This window comes from Plectropomus leopardus, chromosome 23 (genome assembly GCF_026936395.1).
Source record: "Plectropomus leopardus strain MGB_pleo_1.0 chromosome 23, ASM2693639v1, whole genome shotgun sequence".
Taxonomy (NCBI): domain Eukaryota; kingdom Metazoa; phylum Chordata; class Actinopteri; order Perciformes; family Serranidae; genus Plectropomus; species Plectropomus leopardus.
In genome coordinates this window covers 17,991,096-18,011,499 of record NC_142198.1, presented here as the reverse complement: position 1 = coordinate 18,011,499, position 20,404 = coordinate 17,991,096, and the positions used below count along the sequence as shown (strand labels likewise).

The following is a 20,404-nucleotide window of genomic DNA, read 5'->3' as shown; positions in this document are numbered from 1 at the left end:
ATTTTCTCACAGTGTTCAGTCTCTTTCTCAATGTATGCCTAATTTTTACGTAAAACTTTTAAAATCTATTTTAAAAAAAGGGTTTTGAAAAGTCATGGAAAAGTTTTAAAATTTTGTCTGTGACAATGTGTGGGAACCCTGAGAGTAGATTAGAAAAATGACATGCTGACAGTCTGTATCCTGTATGTGTGTGTACTGATTTATGCTGTCGGCACTGCAACACTGTGCATGATGCAAAAGCTGAGCTCTGACACTCTGAATCACCTGACACGTCACAGGGCAACACACCCACGAAGCTGACACACATACACACACTTTTACTCTTTCGCTCTGCCTCAGATACACACGGCAGGTCATGTGTCTAATATACAGTACTTGTAGGAGCAGCATGCAGTAACTGAACCTGTGTGTGCGTGCATGCGTGTGTGTGTGTGCGTCCGTGTGTGTGTGTGCGCGCCTGCCTGGTCCCTGATGTCCACACCCTGCCACTGCAGTCCTGTCTTTCATCCTCCCCCTTCCCTCGCTCCCTCCCTCCCTCTAGTGAATAATGAATGAGTGGTGAAAGCATAGAGCTGTTTTCTCTACCCGTATCACACACACACACACACACACACACACACACACACACACACACACACACACACACACACACTCACACATGTTTAGATTCTGACCATGAAGGGAAACACTCTTGTGTTTGTATGTTTCTGTGTTCTTGCCTGCACCCTTCTCCACGTTACCCAGTGTTGTTGTGTGTGTATTCCTGTGTGTTCCCGTGTCCATGCTGATTAATGTCCTTGATAATAACCTTTAACATCCTCCCATGCACTCACACACCTTGAGTTATTTGAATGTGCCTGAATGTTTGAAAGGGTGGATACAGCGGGATTAACAGGGATTAAATTGAAACTGCTGAGTCTGAACCTATGTGTGCCTAGTTATCACCTTGCTTGTTTTTCCTCCTTAAGGCAGAATAAAAACTGCATACGTGTAATTTTCTGTGTGTGTCTATATCAGCACCGTCTTCGATAACTCAGTGGGTCGATGCGGGGTGGGCCAGGAGCCCAGCAAGCATCAGGCTGTTCCTATTTTAAGATGTGTGTCTGAAAACTTGAAAGATCTGTAGTCTTGGCTGGACTCCCAGCATGGCTTTACGTTTTTTTCTTCTTTCTTAATCTCAGTCAACCAAAGCAGCCACTGCTGTCTAAATGCCACACAAGGTTTCTGCTGGTTGTATATATACAGTTAAAGGTGCACTGAGGACAAGCAGGGAGTTATTGTGTTAAAGTTGGATTGTGTGGAAATGTTCCAACCTTTACTTCTCATTTAAAGCGCACACATTTATTGTGTGAGATGGCAGTTTCTACTGTAGCTTCATGTTTCAAGAGGCAAGTTTAATGCTGTGTTCACAGTACCAGGGACAACGCAACAGTGTGACCCGCTACATACGTCACTTGTTAGACCACTAACATCGTGACGGGCTTGTGTGTGTCTGCTACTTGCCACAAAGCAACTCTAAACTGAACGTCATCTAAAGTTTATGATTGATTTCTATTCATTCATTTTTTAGTTAAATTTTCACTTGGTTTGTAAAAGTTGCAAGAAACTTGTATATTATGTTGAAAGTTTAAGTTTGAAGGCATTTCAGCAAAGTTTTGAGTTGGAGTTTGTTACATTCCAAATTGTAAATATCGACAGAAAGATTTTCACTTTTGTTTGAAATGCATATCAGTTCCAAATATCGGTTATCAGTCTCATTAACTACCAATAATCAGTCTCATATTAGCCCTAAAAAACCATTACAGGTCAACTCCTATTCTGCACAGGCATTAAAAAAAATCGCACAGAAAAAGTCATCATCAGTTATATTTAAATATGATAAAGTATGAATTTGGAGGCATTCCTGCCAGCCTCATTTAAAGGTGGGAAGGGATGACTTCATCTTGTTATAACACTCGCACACACAAACACAAGTGAATGCCACCTCCATCTTCCTTCCATCCCTTCAATACAGCCTCACAGGAGCATGCTGGGAGTTTTTGCAGAAATATACAGCTGACCTTTTTCCCTTATGTGGAGCTATATTAGTTTATGTAGGTTTCCACACAGCAGGGAATAATTCATCTCTACAAATCACTATGTTGACAACGGGAAGACCCACTTCCATAATGAGACGCTGTCACAGTACAACAGTCTATAACTACACACTGCACAGGGCAAAAGTTAACTCCAGCAGGCTTACACTGTGTGTTTCCTCCCAAACTAGAACTTCCAGGCCCTGCCGAGACAGCCACTTCAAATCACCAAGATGCAGCACATCCAAGGTAAGGTGCACACACACTCATTAACACAAACACACACCTCCCACGTGTTCTAGAGAACGAGGCAGTGATAAATGTCGAAGTGCGTGTGTGTGTGTGGGTGGGCGAGGGAGACATCTCTCAGGGCATACAAAAACTGATGAGCAGTGAGCTAGTAAAGAGGCTTTATGAGGATGATAAAAGTCCGCTGCAGCAAAGGGCCAGTCACTAAAAGTGTCTCCATGTTTGTGTTTGTTTGAACTGCACTGAGACTTCTGATATATAGTTTGTTTGTGCTGCATCCATTTTAATTTAGGGTGATCTTTAAAAGTGCACAGTAAGCCATGAGTAGTTATAACGTCAAATATTTTACATTTAGCCTATTCATCTCCTGGTGATCATGCAAGATCAAAAAATGAAACCTAAACCACCTAAACATTTTCTGATGTGACAATGGCGCTTAAAGCTGGATTAGGTGAGATTAAGTGGGACATATTGTGTAAGTCAGTTTGTTGAGGACAGAAAGAGAAGGTGTATGGTGAACTAACAAAAGCAAAAGGGAAATACCAGGATTTATTGGGTCTCATTCACATGCACACATGCATATGTACACATCTGTGCAAACAAACATTTTAAAAGAAATCTGTTATTCATAAATATTTTCTCACCTGAATTTGTTTTGTACTCCGCTAACAAATTTAGAACACCCTCAGACCATGATTAGGACCAGGCTGTCTTGGAAAATGGAAAAACAAACCTTTTAATTAAATGCAGAGCACATTAAAACCACATTCTTTAAAAAAGGCTTCAGTAGACAGTATTTAAAACTATTAATTTACTAATACACGTACTTATTTCAGTCTTTTCAGGCTTTTCGTCCTCATCAATTATTGTCATAATTAAAATATTTCACTATGAAAACAAAGTGTCCCAATCCATCTTACAGTGGATTTGCCTGTAATGAAGGCTACTCCCACCAATTTTTAATGCCTTGGAATTATTATTATTATTATAGCCCTTAAAATAAGAAAAACTATTATTATTATTATTATTATTATTATTATTAATAGGGAAATTCTGATCTACCTCCAAGCAGGTGTTTAAATGACATATCTAACCTTGCTGGAAGATATTGCAGCTCATGCCTTCAGAAGAGCGAGCATCAGAGACCAACATGTTTGAACATGTTTGTAAAGAGAGAGGAACATCTTCAGCTGTTTCTGACTGCTGTTACATTCACAAATGCTCTGACAGTCCATCAGTGGTGAGTGTGTGTGTGACCTTAATATGCCACTGCTTTCTCCATGATATACCTCTGGGAGAGCAGATTTCCTTATACAGAGAAAAGGGGGCATGGCACTATGCTGATTGCAGATAGTCACAAGTCACAAGCCTGTTAATTTAGGATGATTCTGATTCACTACCATACGCACAGACGTAAGAACAATATTAGCTGATGTGCTTGTGTCATGAATCTATCGGTAGTTTTTTGTGGGCGCGCTTATTTTATGTGCAGAGTGTGAACGTTTATATGCACGTATAAGTAAATGAGTCTGATTGTGAGAGTAGCCCTCTTATTGTGTACCTTGTCGCAGAGCCAGTTGAAACATCTGAGAAAATGAACAGCTGTTCTTAATAGATCACGTATATAACATCAAGTACCAAACCTTTCTTTTATCTGCAATTTAATATCTCTGTGTACTTTCATGAGGAGACTGTTTTTCTCCAAGACAGTTTGGGGGGAGAACATTACCCATATGGACACAACATCAATTTAACAATCTTAGTTTTGATTATTTTCCCATTACTACTTTTCTATTCTCGCCGCCTGTCTTCTTGTCATCCCTCCTCCTTTGGAATAAAGTTTTAATTACTTCGTCTTGCCCTTGTTGCACACAGTCATTATTTGATAAAAACTGCCACACAGACACTTTGGGAAAACAGCCTGACTCTTCATTTTGAAAGAGTTGCTTGAGATCCTCATCAGTTATATTATGATAAAATTGTAATGCATAACAGGATTCAGCTAAAATAACACTAAGCTTTGAAAACACACTGTAGTCAGTTCTCTTCATAATTAGTATGTCGGCTAACAGAAGCAAACATGCTGCAAATAGACACAACACAAACAATGTCGAAATATCCTTACCAGTTTGACGCCACCCGTGCAGCATAAAACATTCTTTATTTCCTTGTTTTGTTTGCAACATATTTGCCCTTGTCCACTACTTACATTTCATTTGAATAAACTTTGATATTATAGTAATATGAAATGAAAATCTAAAAGTCGCAAGTTACTTGTGCTCCATTCAGAACAGACCTGCGACCCACTTTTAGACATGGTAAATAAATACACACAGTACGATAACATTTAATTTTTATACCACAGTATACAGCTTCAAAGTATACTGCTGCACCCAAAGTCGTAAAATTACAAAATTCTGCAATGCAGAAGTGCTCTGGTTTAGGCAAAAAATATGGTCAGTATTAATTTAATGTGCCTTTGGATGTCAAAAAATAATTTCTTATAGATTGCTGGAGTGAATGTTAGATTTTCACTTATCCATTCACCAAACTGTGAGTCCATCCAACTATGATGTCATGGGTTTGTGACTGTCACTGCACAGATACCACTTGACAAATGACCAGCCTCTAATGGGGAGTGCCTGGTCTTGGTTTTCTGAGGTCATTGCTTATCTGTAGGGTTCTGGTTTAATACTTGTCTGCTTCATGGGTACCAGATTAGCTGGCTGACAGTGTGAACCGCAGGACAGAAACTAAATTTCTCCATTTGCAGATGAATAAAACATCAAAACAAGTGCATCCATCTGTTGGCATGGCCAGGCCACATTGACTCTGCTGTCAGTCACACGCAGTGTTGCCACATTCAGCATTATAGCTCTATTTCTGTCCCCTGCTTCCTCAGTGTTTCTGTGTGTCGCTTTCTCTCTCTGAGTGATTCGTAGGTGCTAACATCAGCACCTCTGCTCTCCACTTACTCAGATTACCAAAGCTCCTTGTCATCAAATCCTACTCCTGCTACATCCCTCATATCATCCCTGCTTTCCTTCACCAGTGTCTCCTCTCTCTCTTTCCTCCTGCATCAGTTATCGCTTTATCAGGGTTCCCACAGATCCTTAAAAGACACTGAATTAATAGATCTAAAAATAAGGTCTTAATTGGTATTAAAATGTCTTCAAACATTCTTTAAAAAGTCTTTGAAATGCTAAGAAATAAGAAGTCTGAAATCTTTTTTTTCTGACATTGCACTGAATAGCCAAATGCCTGTCACATTAGCATCTCACAGATCAGGATAGTGCAACCAACAAAATTATTTATTTATTCATTTATTATTATTATTATTATTATTATTATTATTGTTGTTGTTGTTATTATTATTGTTATTATTGTTATTATTGTTGTTATTATTATTTACCACAACTTATCAAATAACAAATAAACAAGCTTTTTTTCAAGGTAAACTAAACATACTTTTATGATAATATCACTTCTGTTGTTTTCCATGTGTCCAAATCGAGAAAGTGTCACATTTTCTTCAATATATTTAGAGCATGTATATCATCTAACCTTTTCACTGGGCCAAAGAAGGCATGTTTTGAGTTATAAATAACATACAGGCAAATTTTGAGAGGTGGGGCCCTAATCACAACTGAGTACAGTGATTGGATGTTTCATTGTCATCATCTTTGTGTTTATGTGTGTGCATGTCCTGCTGTAGTGGTATTTTCATCATGCTGACGTGGGATGTGATGTTTTCTTGTTACCCATCATTTCTTCTGCTCTAAAGTCAACACACACAGTCCAGCTCCTCTATAGAGGAGAGTGCAGTTATAGACTGATCTTGATTAGATTCTGATTTGCCTCTAAATGGGACGCTGCGGCTTCATAACTTAACTCCTCATTAAATCAGATGTCAGTGCAAGCTCTCTTTATTGCTCCTCAAAGTCCACAGCTGCTCACTGTCTGTGTTTCTGTGTGGCTTCTCCCTGTCAAACAAATACACACACAGGATATTGGGAGTAAGTTACTCTCATGCTGTATGTTTGGTCAACAAATTTGTTTTGAAATGTGCCGTGCAAGATATCCATATGTTATGTAATGAGATGCTCTGCTTATTTATGGAGGGTCGATTTAATTTAAATTCTGCCTTGTAGCGTTTCGAATGACCGAATTGAGAAGTGATAGAGCATGAGATAATTACAAAGGTATTTGTGATAGGCTAAGTGTGTGTGTGGCTTCCAATGTTTTAACACATGACACACGAGTTGCTATATAATTTAGATTTTTTTGGTGCCCATAAGTTGGATTCGGGACTTAAAGTAGTTTTAAGACTTCAGCGTACTTCAGAAGGTTCAAAATCTCAAGTACTGCCGACATTACAACAGAAATGGGAAAGGGACACTAAAAGTTTTATTCTAGAGGAAGTCTTGACATAATATTGTGTATTTTAATGGAAAATATCAAGCTCAGCTTTATGGAGAATATCCATCCATCCATTTTCTTCCGGTTATCCGGGGTCGGGTCGCGGAGGTAGCAGCCTAAGCAGGGAAGCTTAGAGTATTTACATGGAAAGCAGTTACATAGTAATAATGTAAGCTGGACAGCTTGTCTATAGAAAACTGGTATAACATAATTTAAGAATTCTATCTTATGGAAACAATCACCTTTTCAATTACGTCTCAGTAAATTAAATTTTAGGAACTTTTACTAACTTGTACTGAACTTGTACTATGACTATTGCTATTATTTTTATGTATTTATTTTAAATGAAAACAACTCATCTTCCATGTTTATGTTCTATAATTACATTGTAAAAAGCCTAAAGATGGCTGTGTGAACTGTTCAAAGTGATACCAAATAAGGACAAATTGTGGAAAAAAATACCATTAATTTACAAATATAAAATAACATGGTTTTGTAATAGCTGTAAATGTTAATTAGACCTAAAAAGGTGTGTTTCAAACACATGTATAGATTTTACTTCAATCAGCCTTTTTATGGACAAGGAAACTCCCTCAATTTGTGTTGTAAATGTATGTACACTACAAACACTTTTTATTTAACAAAATAAACAAATAAATTTGCAAACAGGTTACTAGAGGCTATTGTAACATGTTTGGACTTTTAAGGTTGTATGCACTTTGCACATTGAGGTGTTCCTCAAGGGTTTGTGTTTGGTCCCCTCAGGAAAAGAGGAGGAGGTGGTGACTGTTCATCCTCGGGCAATGTTCATTCCTCAAGAAGGGTGGACTTTTCTTGCTGCAGGTAAGACAATAAGTAATGTCAAATTATAACAGCAGAAATAAACATGTTTACAGCATGGTGCAAAACACACTGCGGTCTCTATAGCTAATTTTGCCATTCATGCCAACTGTACGTTGGTGAATTTTTTATTAAGTTTAACTAAGGGTTAAAGTTAAGCATAATTTAGATCGTGGCCAATTTAAGTGACAGGCAGTGTCACTTTTGGCTCCAAAAATCCAAGAAGGTGAAGGCCAAAATTCCTTGGGGTGTTTTTTCTATTTTTATTCTAAATAATTTTGAGTATGGAGTGTTTTATCTTCTTTTTCTCTTTTTTGGGCTATATTCTTTTTCTTCTTTTTTTAAAATATTGTTTTCTTTTTTCTGCTGATTTTTTAGATGTGTGTCTTTTTTAAAATATTTTTCTGCATTAGGTATTTCTACTTTTAATACTTTATGTACATTTTCCTGCTTATACTTACTTTTACTTAGGTGCTTTCTTAGGGGGATTTCTTGAGTTTTAGTCCTATTGTATTTTTTTGTACTGGAAAGTGCAGACTCAAATCAGCATAAATTTTCTCCCTAGGTTCAATTTAACTTTTCGAGTTTTGAGTTTCACTTAAAAAAAAAAAAACTCTCTTAGGCTGAGACAGCCCCAGCTGGCGTCGCAAGGTCATTCCGGGTTGTGATGCTGGTTCACACTGTGCCGACTGATGGGAGAGCTGGGACACTGTCAGCCTGGGAGAGCTTTGCGGGGCTTTGTGTGTGGTCTGCTGGCCCTGACAGTGTGTCGCGCACTTACATAACCCAACAGATAAACCAGGGTTAGCAGGAGGACAGCAGCAGGATAAAAGCGAGGATCCCACATATACACACAACATGGCAGGGATTCACAAAACACACGCGCGCCAACTACACTACCACACACACACATGCACTCTAGCCAGGTTGTCATGGAAACAACCCCTCCTAGGGAGCCTTTGCCCAGTCACCCCCTTAATGTCCTCCGATGTCCTTCCCAAATTGGAACAACTGCTGTGTGTATGTGTTTCAACAACTATCACTTTTCAGAACCAAGAGGCATGTCAGTATTATGTATCTGAATGTTACTTTCCTTTCTCTCTCTGTGTGTGTGTGTGTGTGTGTGTGTGTGTGTGTGTGTGTGTGTGTGTGTGTGTGGTGGGGGGGTGTGACGCAGATTCTGGCTTGAGTTTGTGTTGTGTTTTTTAATCGATCCCACCCTTAGAAGAATCCAAATAATGACTGCGTGGTTATAAACTCTGTTTTACCGAAGATAAAACAAACACTTAACTGCCACCCCGTCCTCGAGCAACCTGCATGTGCCTGATGTGTGTATGTTTGTGTGTGTGTGTTTGTTTATATTTGCAATTGTCAACTCAGTTATTTTCTACTGGGAGATGTCTGCTGGTGTGTGGGAGCTGGAGCTGAGAGAGGAAAAAGAGAGGCTCGCCAAAATGAGAACAAAGGCAGGCCTAATTCCCTCATCAACCCTGTTCAGTTCAGTTTTTTAATTTTGTTTTTTTTTTTTCAACCTTGAGTCCATAATAGACGAACACATAAAATCATAGTGTGCCGCATCTGTGAAGAGCAACATATGTTTTGTCAGTGGTATGATTACTAAAATGTTTAACCTGCAAGATATTGTATGTTTCCACTGTACAAAAGTGCTACTTCATCAAATATTACCAGCATTATGAGTAATTACTGTCATGATAGCAGTCATTTTTGAGAGTTTGTTTTATTCCAGTAGGAATGAGCCAATGCAGACTTTAGGTTAAAAAGATTTGGTTGGTTGCAAAGCGAGATTGTCAAAAAAACTACATCAGGGATTACTTTAGGGTTCCCACAGTCATGGAAAACCTGGAAAAGTCTTGGAATTTCACAATCACATTTTACAGGCCTGGGAAAATCATAAAACTAGTAAAAATCATAACATAACCTTGAATTTATTTTCTGTAGCTGATGATGTAATATAGCTTTAATATGTGCTTTAATATGCATGACAATGTTTTGGTTATGCATTTGTTAATTAGTTCATCACCTATGTTTCTTCATTCTCTCCCTGCGTCTCATCTCTCCCTTCATGTAAGCCATTAGGCATCATTTTTTAAGCCTCTTTGGCGTAGGGGAGGGGCATGCAACTGTAACTGACTCTATTTTCTATTTATTTTTTACGGCAGATTTTTAAAGAAAACGTGCCTTCCAAACCTGTGAGCCTGCAGGTTTGGAACGCATGTTTTCCTGAGAATAGTTTTTTCTTATTAAAAAATATTCTGGCAATTTTTTGGTGACTTTTGGAAAACATTTTAATTTGAAATTGTTGGCAGTTTGTTTTTATTTCATTTTTTATTTTTCAAGAAAATGGATTTCGGAGCGTTTTTTTTCTTTTATTTTTCATTACATATTTTTCATAGAAAACTTAAAAGTCACAAAAGTTTTGATTAATTCATTCATTTATTTTATTTTGTATTTAGGTGGCATATTTTCTCTAAAAATCCAAATTGACACTGTCTATCACAGAAACTTGAAATTTTCTCAGTCCTAGAACACATGCTGACATTATGTTGGAACAAAGTTTGAATTTTATATGTTATAAAAAACAACTGGCAAGTGGGGCAATAACAGAAAAAAAATGTTCTGGTTTGGAAAGTTTGGCTATAAAAATGTGTGGGAACCCTGTTATTTGTGTGGGTATTCTTGGTAAATTGGCTTCATCTACCATCAGTTATCCCAGTTTTATAGGTTTACACGTTTTCTCACTACTATAATTAGCAATAAACCATAAGCAGCATGCATCCAAGGGACAGCGCAGACAAAACACAAATATAGAGAGGCGAAATGCCAAATGAGAGGGAATCCTAGATTGTCTTTTTCCTGTCACTTCTGAAGGTGAGCATGCTCACAACAGGTCTAGATTGAGAAATAGCACTACAGGTAAGAGGAAAATATGTATTTTTGAGTTTGAAGGTGAACCATCCCTTTAAGATTTTATGTATAACCTTCATACTCCGTACCGCAAAGCATCACTGACCGGCTGTTCAGGGTACTGCGGGTGGTTGCATTAAAAATGTATGAGGCCCGGCTTATGGCCCCTCAGTGTCTTAGTTTGCTATCCAAGGAACAACAGGAGCTTGTACCAACTTATTTATAGTTTTTAATACCTTGAGTCTCGAGTAATACATGAACCTGTTCTCTTCATTTGCAGAGTGTTTTGGTAGGGCTACACCTAATACATTTTTTCATTAAGGATAAATTATTATTTTAATTGCCTATTTGTTTGTAGAAATAATTACAAATAACGATCCTAAAAGGCCAAAGTGATTTATTTAATATTGTTTATTTTGTTTGCAATTAACCGTCAAAGCGTGGAAGGGCTGTAATGTAATTATCAAAATTCCCATTGATTAGTTTTGATTAAATTTTTATTAAAGCATGTGGAAACCAATAGAATATAAATGTTTTGGTATTATTTCTAATTTTTTGACATGTTCAGAATGGTGCATGTTCAATTTATTCATAGCCAAAGTGGAAACTAGAGCTGTACCTGACTCAGAATACGATACGATACGATACGATACGATACGATACGATACGATACGATACGATATGATACGATATTTGATGATCCATTTTGTTTTCCAAACAAAGTTTTGAAGTTTGAACAGGGCTCAGTGGCATGTTCAGTGTCAGCATCCACGTCATACAGTAAACAAGCTAATGGCACTATGTCTGTCTTTTTTTCTATTTTTCTTATCCCTAACTTATTTCCCTCCCCTGTATTGTGAGCATTGCCAACCCGGAAAAAAAATTCCTTGTTCCTTATTTGTTGAAGTTGGCCAATAAACGTGATTCTGATCTGATCTGATCTGATTCTGATCTGATCTGATCTAAAGACAGGTCGCAAATGTGCAGCATTTTTTGATATCAAACAAAAAGCCAGAGACCGCAGTGACTCAATTTTCTGTGTAATCTCACCACTTCTAAGCAGAGGAGCAATGTCTCTCTCTCTCTCCATGCAAAGTATACCCTCCATGCCGTTGCAGTGGCTAACATCCAACATTTTGTCAGTAAATGGTCCCAACAAACTTACACGGATGTCGAAACAAGTTAGGTAACATTACCCATGTGATGCTAACAGATAGCCCTGTTACTGTGTGTGTGCAGGGAAGCTGGACTCTTTATGCCCCCATTGCAGAGATTACACTCCTGCACCAGTGGTGTCATGATAAACACAAAAAGTTGTCAGTTAAAGGTTGATCATTGCTTAATGTGGGTCGGCTTTTTGGTCACAAAAAAAACTTTAAATTAGCATCACTATCTAGCCATCTATATATTCTCAGCTGTGTAGTTTCACTTTAAGGGAATAAAGGTCAAAGTTATTCCTGTATGGATCAAGGATTCTTGATTGTGGTGTTATTTTTTATCACAGAGACTGGCTATGGTATGGCCTGGAAGGACACACACACACACACATACACATACATAAACTATGCTATCTCAAGATCACTCTTTCTCGAATGTAAACTCATTTTACTCTGTTTCATGCTCACATTTTCTTTTTTCTGTTTTTCCTTTCTATTTCTATCATGAGAAAACACTCTCTTATACACTTTCTTTCTGTCACAGACACACACACATGCACAAATCCTGGTCAGCAATATGTTTCCGAAGCTGCCGGCCATGCTTGGAGGAAATGTGATCTGACTCATAAAACATTGATGGGAGGATATCTTTAGAAACTCGCTTCCTCACCTCATCACAACTAAAACCATTGCTCACCTCGCCATCACCCCTCCACCCTGCTTTCTTTTCTTCATCCCTCCCACCGGAGTCTCCTTCTCCCTTTTATGTTTGCCCTCTGCAATCTATGGCTGATCCGGGTTAAACAGTAGATAGTGTTTGTTTGAAGCTGCACTGTGAACCGAGCAGCTGAGGAATTCCTCTGACCAAAGATCTGTATCAAAGTAAACTGTCGGATTTCTCGCAATTATTATAACCGAAACAATCACTATTTTTAATGCATAGGGGCACAATGTGTCCAAAGATGCACCGTTCCTTCATCATTGTCTCTTCCCACATTAGCAGAAACCTATTACAGCCGGTTGCTTCATCCTCACCGAGAGAAAATCTCGATTTCTTGCCGTCCATTTCGAGTCGTTTTCCCCCGCATTTGGTTGAGTTTAATTTGATTTGGAAGCAGCCAAGTGGAGGGAGAGATGTGTCTGGGTGAAATGGCACTAATGGAATGCACTGCAGTGGCTTTGTGGATGCGAGTATGAGTGTGTGTCTGCGTGTATGTACCATAACGTCTTGGGAGATGTTTCAGTTTAGATCTGCCAAGCTGACAAGAGAGCTGTAGACCTGTCAGTACAGGACATGTCGTCCTAACACACAGCCACCTGCCACAAAGAGGTGTGTTAGCGTCTTCTCTCTGTGTGTGTCGGCCCATATTTCTGTTTACAGAGCTGTCTGTTTGCATGTTTAGACGCAGGTGTGTTTTGGTGTGCAGGTCAGTGAGACAGAGTTTCTGTCTGCCTATTTTAAAGATGTTCTGCTGTGTGTCTGTCTGTGGGTCTCATTTATAGCCTCTTGTTATCTTTGTGTAAGAGCCTGCAGCACATTTCTGACACGATTTGGTCTCAGAGGCCTTTTTGTTTACGGTGTTTTTCTGTCCATCGTGTTTTTCCAGTGCTGCTTCCAAACTGACCTCTTTATCACTTTCAATCACTAGAAAATGTTAGAGAAAAATGAATGAACTGGATGGTAATAGTGGACCCCTTTTACATATAATGACAGCTTAAAATACACAAATAATTTACTAAAGACATGATTGCCCATAATTTGCGTGTTTTCATAATGGATGGAAATTTGTTTATTTTTAAGAGTTTAACCCTTTTAGTTTTAGGTCAGCCTCAGTTTTGTTAATTTTCAAGCCCTAGTCCATAATAGACAATAACAGATCTGTGTAAACACATACAATTTTGAGCAAAAAAAGTCTCCCACCCCTCCAAAAAAAATGTGTGAATGGTGAGCATAAACATGTTCATTACAAATTCAAATCCAATGCCTGTTATTGCTAACTATTCAGTGTCAGAAACACAATCATAAGTTCAGTTTTTAGAGCAGTGCACAAGTTAAAACAGCCCACTATGTTTACACGCAATATTTCTTCTTAGCTGTTTACATACCTGATGAAAATAAATATTCCACTGATATTCACATTTACGTCAAAGACATTTTGGCCATCACCATCTTGGATTTGGGAGCAGGGATTGATCTTTAGGTGGCAATATTTGGATAAGACGGTTGGAGCTGTGGAGGAGCAAGGAGTGGATCTAACCTGATGCCCTCAGACAGCCTGTCACTCAAAGCAGCCATGCCCTAAATTATGCATAACTTGAAGCCTTAAAAAAAAAGCAAAAAATTCAACCTCGTACAGTTGTCATGAGTGCCAACCATCGATCAAAACCATTTTTGTACAAGGGGTTAAACATGTTTATGAACCTGTTATCGTGTTTGATTAATCTACACATCAACAGAGAAAAGGTGACAACTGTTGTTGTACGGGGGGGTATGTGTCGGACTATTTCCTTGGTTACTGCAGAGGTGCTGGTAGGGGGATTTTGTCACCTTTGGATTGGACAGATGAAGGTCACAGCAAAAGCACACCAGCTTCATGTCGCTTCATATTTACCAAACAGATATCAGAGTGGTATCAATCTTTTAATCAAATTCTTTGCTAGAAGGCAAAAAAAGGCTCTTTACCCAATTCTAAATGTTGTGATCGCACAATTTTAGTAATGTGTTAAGAAGGTGTGTGTGTGTGTGTGTGTGTGTTTGTGTGTGTGTGTGTTTGTGTGTGTTAGACTTTTGCCAGGTGGAGCTGCGTCTGCTGGCTCACCTCTCCTCTGACCCTGAGCTGCTCCGCATTTTCATCAACCCGCAGGCTGACGTCTTTACCATGTTGGCCTCTCAGTGGTAGGTCACGTACACACACACACGCACACACACACACACACACACACACACACACACACACACACACACACACACACACATACACACACACACACACACACACACACAGGTTCTCCCCTGATCTCTTTGCCAAGGTGAGTGTTGATGTTCCACTGGGTTTTTCTTTCCCAGTCTCTTTCTTTCCCTCCCGACTACCAGCTCCTTCACTTCAAATGCTAATAACCTTGTTGCCATGACTACCATGCCAACTGCCTCACTCGCTCTCTCTTTTCCACGGGCAGGACACCCCTGGGCTGGTCGTCCTGGTGATTACATTGTCGCGCTTTGGAAGTATTTTTGTGAGTGTGTGTGTGTGTGTGTGTGTGTGTGTGTGAGGGGGGGTTATTCTCTTTCTCTCATGATGCATGTGTGTGTGTGTGTGTGTGTCAGTGTTGCACCTTTACTCTTGTCATCCATCTCAGTCAGGTGTGTGTCAGAGGGCGGCCTGTTAAACAGATTACCTGGTCATACGCACCATATTAACAGCTCTTCTGAGGCTTTACGTTGCAGCTCTTTCATTATCTCTCTTTCACCTTAAAACAAATTAACTGGTGTCACTGCAGCGCTGCTGGGATTACTCCAGCTTACTCTCTTCTTTTGGACCTTCTGTTTTTCTCTTTTGCTGTTTCTCTCCTTCCTTTCTTCTTTGCCTTTTTGTTCAAATCCTTTTGGCCTTTTTCTTGCTCTCTCAGTTCCTCTGACAGTCGTTTCTTACTTCTTATTCCAATTTCCCCTTCCTTTTCCATCACTCTTTTACATGTTAATTTTGCTGTTTTTCTCCTTCCTCTTTCTCTGCCTCTTTCGTCACCTTTTCTTGTCCCATTTCTCTCCCAGTAATACCACAGATTCCTCTGTTACTCTGGTTGAACTGCCTCTCAGTATAAATCAGAGGGTAAAAAAATGTAAAAAGCTTTTTATTCATGGTCATTGTAGCCTGAGGCTTTGTGCCTACTATAAAATTGATTCCTTGTTACTTTGAATATTATTAAGATTTCTCTTTAGCACGAACAGAAATCTTTTTTTTTAAGCTGCAGAGAAGAAACTCTTACATTTTTTAGCTTTCTTGTCATGTAGTAAACATGCAGTAAAGCAACAAGCCTGAGACAAATATAAGAGTTGTTTGAGTTTCAAAACATATGCAGGGTTCCCATGGTCATGGAAATCCTGGAAAAGTCATGGAATTTCACAATGACATTTTCCAGCCCAGGAAAAGTCATGGAATTAGTAAAAATCATTGAAAGGTTTGGAAAAATCATGGAATTATGTTATGTGTGATGAAATTGTTACTGTAATCTTCCATAGATAACCTTCCAGGTAAAGTAATATTTTCTGTAGCTGTCAATATTTTGTAGCTCTAATATGCGTCAGTGAGTAACATTTTGTTTACCATCATGTATGTTTCCTTATTTTCTCCCCGTTCTGTCTCTCCCTTCGTGTATGTCAGCTAAATTAATGTCTTAATTGAATTTCTTCAAATTTTATGGTATTTTCATAGAAAAAGCAATTTCTTTTCTTTTTTTAATTCTAAGTTTTTTTTTTTTTTTTTTTTTAAAGAAAACCACTGGTTTGTTATTTAGGTGATTTTTCTTTTTTAAAAAAACTCACCAAAATAACACTTGATCATAGCTAAAAACTGTAAAAACTGAAATTATTGTTTGATTTTTCACATTCCTGACTAACACATCCTTGAGTAAATAATAATCATAACTATGAAATTATGTTATAGGTTTGAAAAATGCTGGGCTAGTAGAGCAAGAGAAAAAAAAATATTGTAAGAGGGAAAAAAAATATTTATCTATTTTGGATCCTTGAAAAGTCATGGAAAACTTTTGAAATTTTGCCCACTCAGTGTGGGAGTTGTCCTCACAGCCAATCTGACTTTACTGAATCAAACTTTTGGGGCAGGAGAGTCCAAACTCTGAACAGTGGTGTCTCCAGTAGATAAATGCCTCTCCAGCAGGGGGCAGTGAAAACCCAGTATGAAGATCCATCATCCAGAGTGGAGTGAGATGTTCGCCTTCAGGTCACCCACCGGAGGTTATAGGTCACCTATCATTCCCCTCAGCTTGTCATATACAAGAGAAGAGTGTGTGCGTGGTGCCCTGTATGATTTCATGTGACTAATAGGATTGATTGAACAGTCGGGAGGCATTGCAAGTGTAATTACCTCAAATTTATTTATCCCGAGGCTGACGGGCATCAAGACATCTGACATCATGAGACACTGGAGTCTTGGAGCTCACTGCACACATTTGTATTTGTGTGTGTGTGTGTGTGTGTGTGTGTGTGTGTGTGTGTGTGTGTGTGTGTCACACTCTCTCAACACTGATGTACAGTGGCAGCTCCCCGTCAGCCCCTCCAGAAATGCCACTTTCCAGACGTGTTATCCCACCCTGTCTGATCCTTAGTACTACGACTGTCTACAAGTCACATTACGTAACTGTCTCTGTCTGTCCGTCCCTGCCTCCCTCTCTCTTCCTGTTACTTCCTGTGGTCCCTCTGTCTCCTTGTACTTTGTGTCCTTTTAACCTCCACATCTTGCATTGTTCCCCTCCATATTTTTGTTCTTCTCTGGATGTTTCTCTGCTGTCTTTTGCCTTGACTTTCTCCTGCTTCTCTGTCTACTTTTTCTGCGTCCCAGCGGACAAAAACAAATATCAAAACAATACTTTTTTCATACATGCACACTCATCATACTTACATTTGAACTGTTTTTTACGATTTCTACAATGTTGTGTCTCTGTTATCTGTGGAAGCAGCTGCCTAAGGGTCAAAAATTGTAATCCAGTGCTTAAACATGTTTAAACTTTGTCAATCCAGGACTTTATTTGCATTTTAACCTTTAAAACACACTTTCATTTTGGAATATAACATCAGTTAATTCTCCAAGTGGAACAGGGTATCTGCAGGTCCTTAAATGTCTAAAAGTCCATTTTTAAAAAAGGGTCCATGTCATTATATAGTTTTAAATTAGAATTTGTGAGGCCATAATAGCCACAAACATTTTATATAATTTCTTTTATCCATCCTCCATTTCTTTTTGTCATTATTATTCAAGTTCCTGTGTCCACAAATCTGTCCTAAAATCCGAGAAACTTCCTAAAATCTGAGAAATGTCCTAAAATCCTAAAAATATGTATGAATATGCTGCAACTGGCCCCAGGACTGCTGTCATTTTCTAAAAGTAGCCCCCAAGCAAAGACAGTTGAGCATCATTGCTGTATGATCTGATTTTTTAAACAAATCTTTTGACCTCGACTCAATTTTGTTCGTCCCTTAAATTCGTTTATCTTTGTCACCCAGGAAGGGGGTGAGTGAGAGTGAAGTGACTCCTGAGGATCGGGAACACGCCAAACGCATCGTCTACTCTGTTGTGTACGGCGCCGGTGAGTACAAACACACAATCACACCAGTGGGTGTTAATATGTGATTGACAATAATGAAGGTGGGCATATTCATCCCTCAACTGGATATTTGACCTGTATTGTTTCAAAACGACAAAACTGTGTCTCTAAGGGTCATTTTGCGACCACTTCAGACTGCAAGTGCGCGATTGTGTGAAGAGGGTAAATGTTTTAGGAGAGGAGATAAAACACAAACAATAAGAGGCTGCAGCATCACAAAGTTGGGATTTTTTAATGCAAAATTTAGGTTATCTCTATACAAAAATTACCTTGTGATTTCTGCTGGGACAACAATTCTTTCACGCCGTATATCACGCTCCTGATTCCACACGGTGGACAGGGACGAGGGTGGAGGGGCTGCAGAAGATAAAAATAGAGAGAGGAAGATGAATGTATAATACACCCTTGTGGCCCATAAAGAGACTTGTCTGTGGCACTTGTGACCCATTTATGGTTAACACACATGTGCATGCTCATGAACACACATGCATATGCGCACACATGACCAGAGTGATGCGAGCCAGTGGACATGTGGTAGGTATCTGGGCCAGCTAGAGACGAACTCATTAGCAGTGGATTTACACACAGTGTTGACTAACAGTTGTGAGCTGATGTGTGTGGTGGTTATGTGTTACGTGTGTTTTTAGCCCATGTGAACTTGATGTGAACATCTGCCTTCATGCAGCACATGAGCAGGTTTACATGTGCATTTGGGCTTTTAATTGCTTCATGAAGAAGTTTTCACGGGCAGTATGGACTCTGCATCAGGTTTTATTACTTGTGGCCAATTCAAATTTTATGAAGAGTGTAAGTTTATTCCTTTATCCTCATAAAACACACTATGACTGCGTGAGCTGTGGTCTGATGTGTAATAACCACCAGGTTGACTAATAATAAATAACATAATTAATTATTATAAGTAGTATAATAACAGTTTTGATGACTTTAGAGCCCGCTTTCAAAACTGCTTTAATATCAGACTATAACAGCTGTTCAAATCACATTATACATAATTCATTTCACAGAACTGCCTGAGTGACCTCTGCTGTATATGAAGGGCAAAAATAAATAGAAGTTATCTCTATGAACTGTAATGAACTTCTTGCAACAGGAGAGAACAACTTTTAGGTCCATCAGTGCATAAATTATTTGGCACCTTCAAAAAGAAAAAGAAGAAGAGAAAAAAATGCAGACATGTTTTGAGGAAAATCTCTAAATAAACAAATGAATAAATAAATTGATTAATAAGATAAAGATTATTTACATGTTATATAATGCTTTGAGAAACAGTGGATATTTCAGTGTATTTAAAATGCAAAAAAGCTTTTATTAATGAGGCATCTATGTAATTGTATATGAATATATTTGAGATTTTTGAGCCAAACTGAAGGATAAGGAAATACAACATATGGTCACAAAAGTGACATGTGTACTCATGTAATGAATGTATACATAATCAAATGAATACATAAATATGGTACTAAAAAAGTTAAAGTATAAATAAATTCATGAATATATACAGCAATAAAAAAATACAGATATGAATAAGTAAAGTCAAAATAAATGTTGAAATAAATAAATTGATGGATACAGGAATAAATCATGAATACAGAAAAAAGGAATAAATAAATGTTAAAATAGATATGAAACTAAACAGAAATGTACATAAATACAGGTTGATCAAAACGACACATAAGATATTAATTTCTAAATTTTTGTACAACTACATTTATTAACTTCAGAAATTCAGTGTCTGTATGAATGCACCTTTGATTATTTATTTACACATTTATTTTTTTTCGTATTTATTTCAGCATTTATTCACTCTTTTATTTATTTATTTATTTTTTTAAATTATTGGTACTAAAGTTGTTTTTCCTCCTCCATATTCATGGGCTACAACACTAGTATACAGCTAAATAAATAACATTCAGTTCTGACCTTATAGTCTGCTGACACCTGAAGTAGTTTTAAAACTATTAAAACTATTAACACTATTTAAAACTTGACATGATTTTTTAGAAGAATTTTTAGGCATGAAATAAATTAAACCGTGCACGTTAATAAGATATCACTTACTGTACATTGGTTTTCTTTATGGTAACAGGAGAACATTGTGCTTCACTGGATTTGTTAGTTTCATGCTTACTGTGACCCGGACACGGCATATTTTCAAAACAGTACACTGACTGTTCTCCCTGAAGTGAACATCATGAGAAAACAAGAAAACATGCTTGATCAGATTAACCAATCAGCGGTGACCCTACAGCGCGAGGCTTACATGAGGGGAGCTGGGCCGGTGGTTATTGTTCAAAATCATCTTCGTTCAGAATGCAAGGAGTGCATTCAAGATCACAACATAACCTGATGCTCTCGAGCTGATTCGTACTCTGTGGTATT

General features: G+C 38.2%; 1 protein-coding gene across 1 annotated transcript in view; it reads left to right on the top strand.

Annotated features, from left to right (window-relative positions):
* The window catches only part of poln (polymerase (DNA directed) nu), a 70,131-nt gene that overhangs the window by 33,384 nt on the left and 16,343 nt on the right, over positions 1-20,404 (top strand). Inside the window, exons 18-21 of the mRNA XM_088073805.1 lie at positions 2,267-2,324; positions 7,509-7,586; positions 14,450-14,561; positions 17,904-17,986. Coding sequence (XP_087929931.1) covers positions 2,267-2,324; positions 7,509-7,586; positions 14,450-14,561; positions 17,904-17,986 — 331 coding nt within the window. The remainder of the gene's footprint in view (positions 1-2,266; positions 2,325-7,508; positions 7,587-14,449; positions 14,562-17,903; positions 17,987-20,404) is intronic.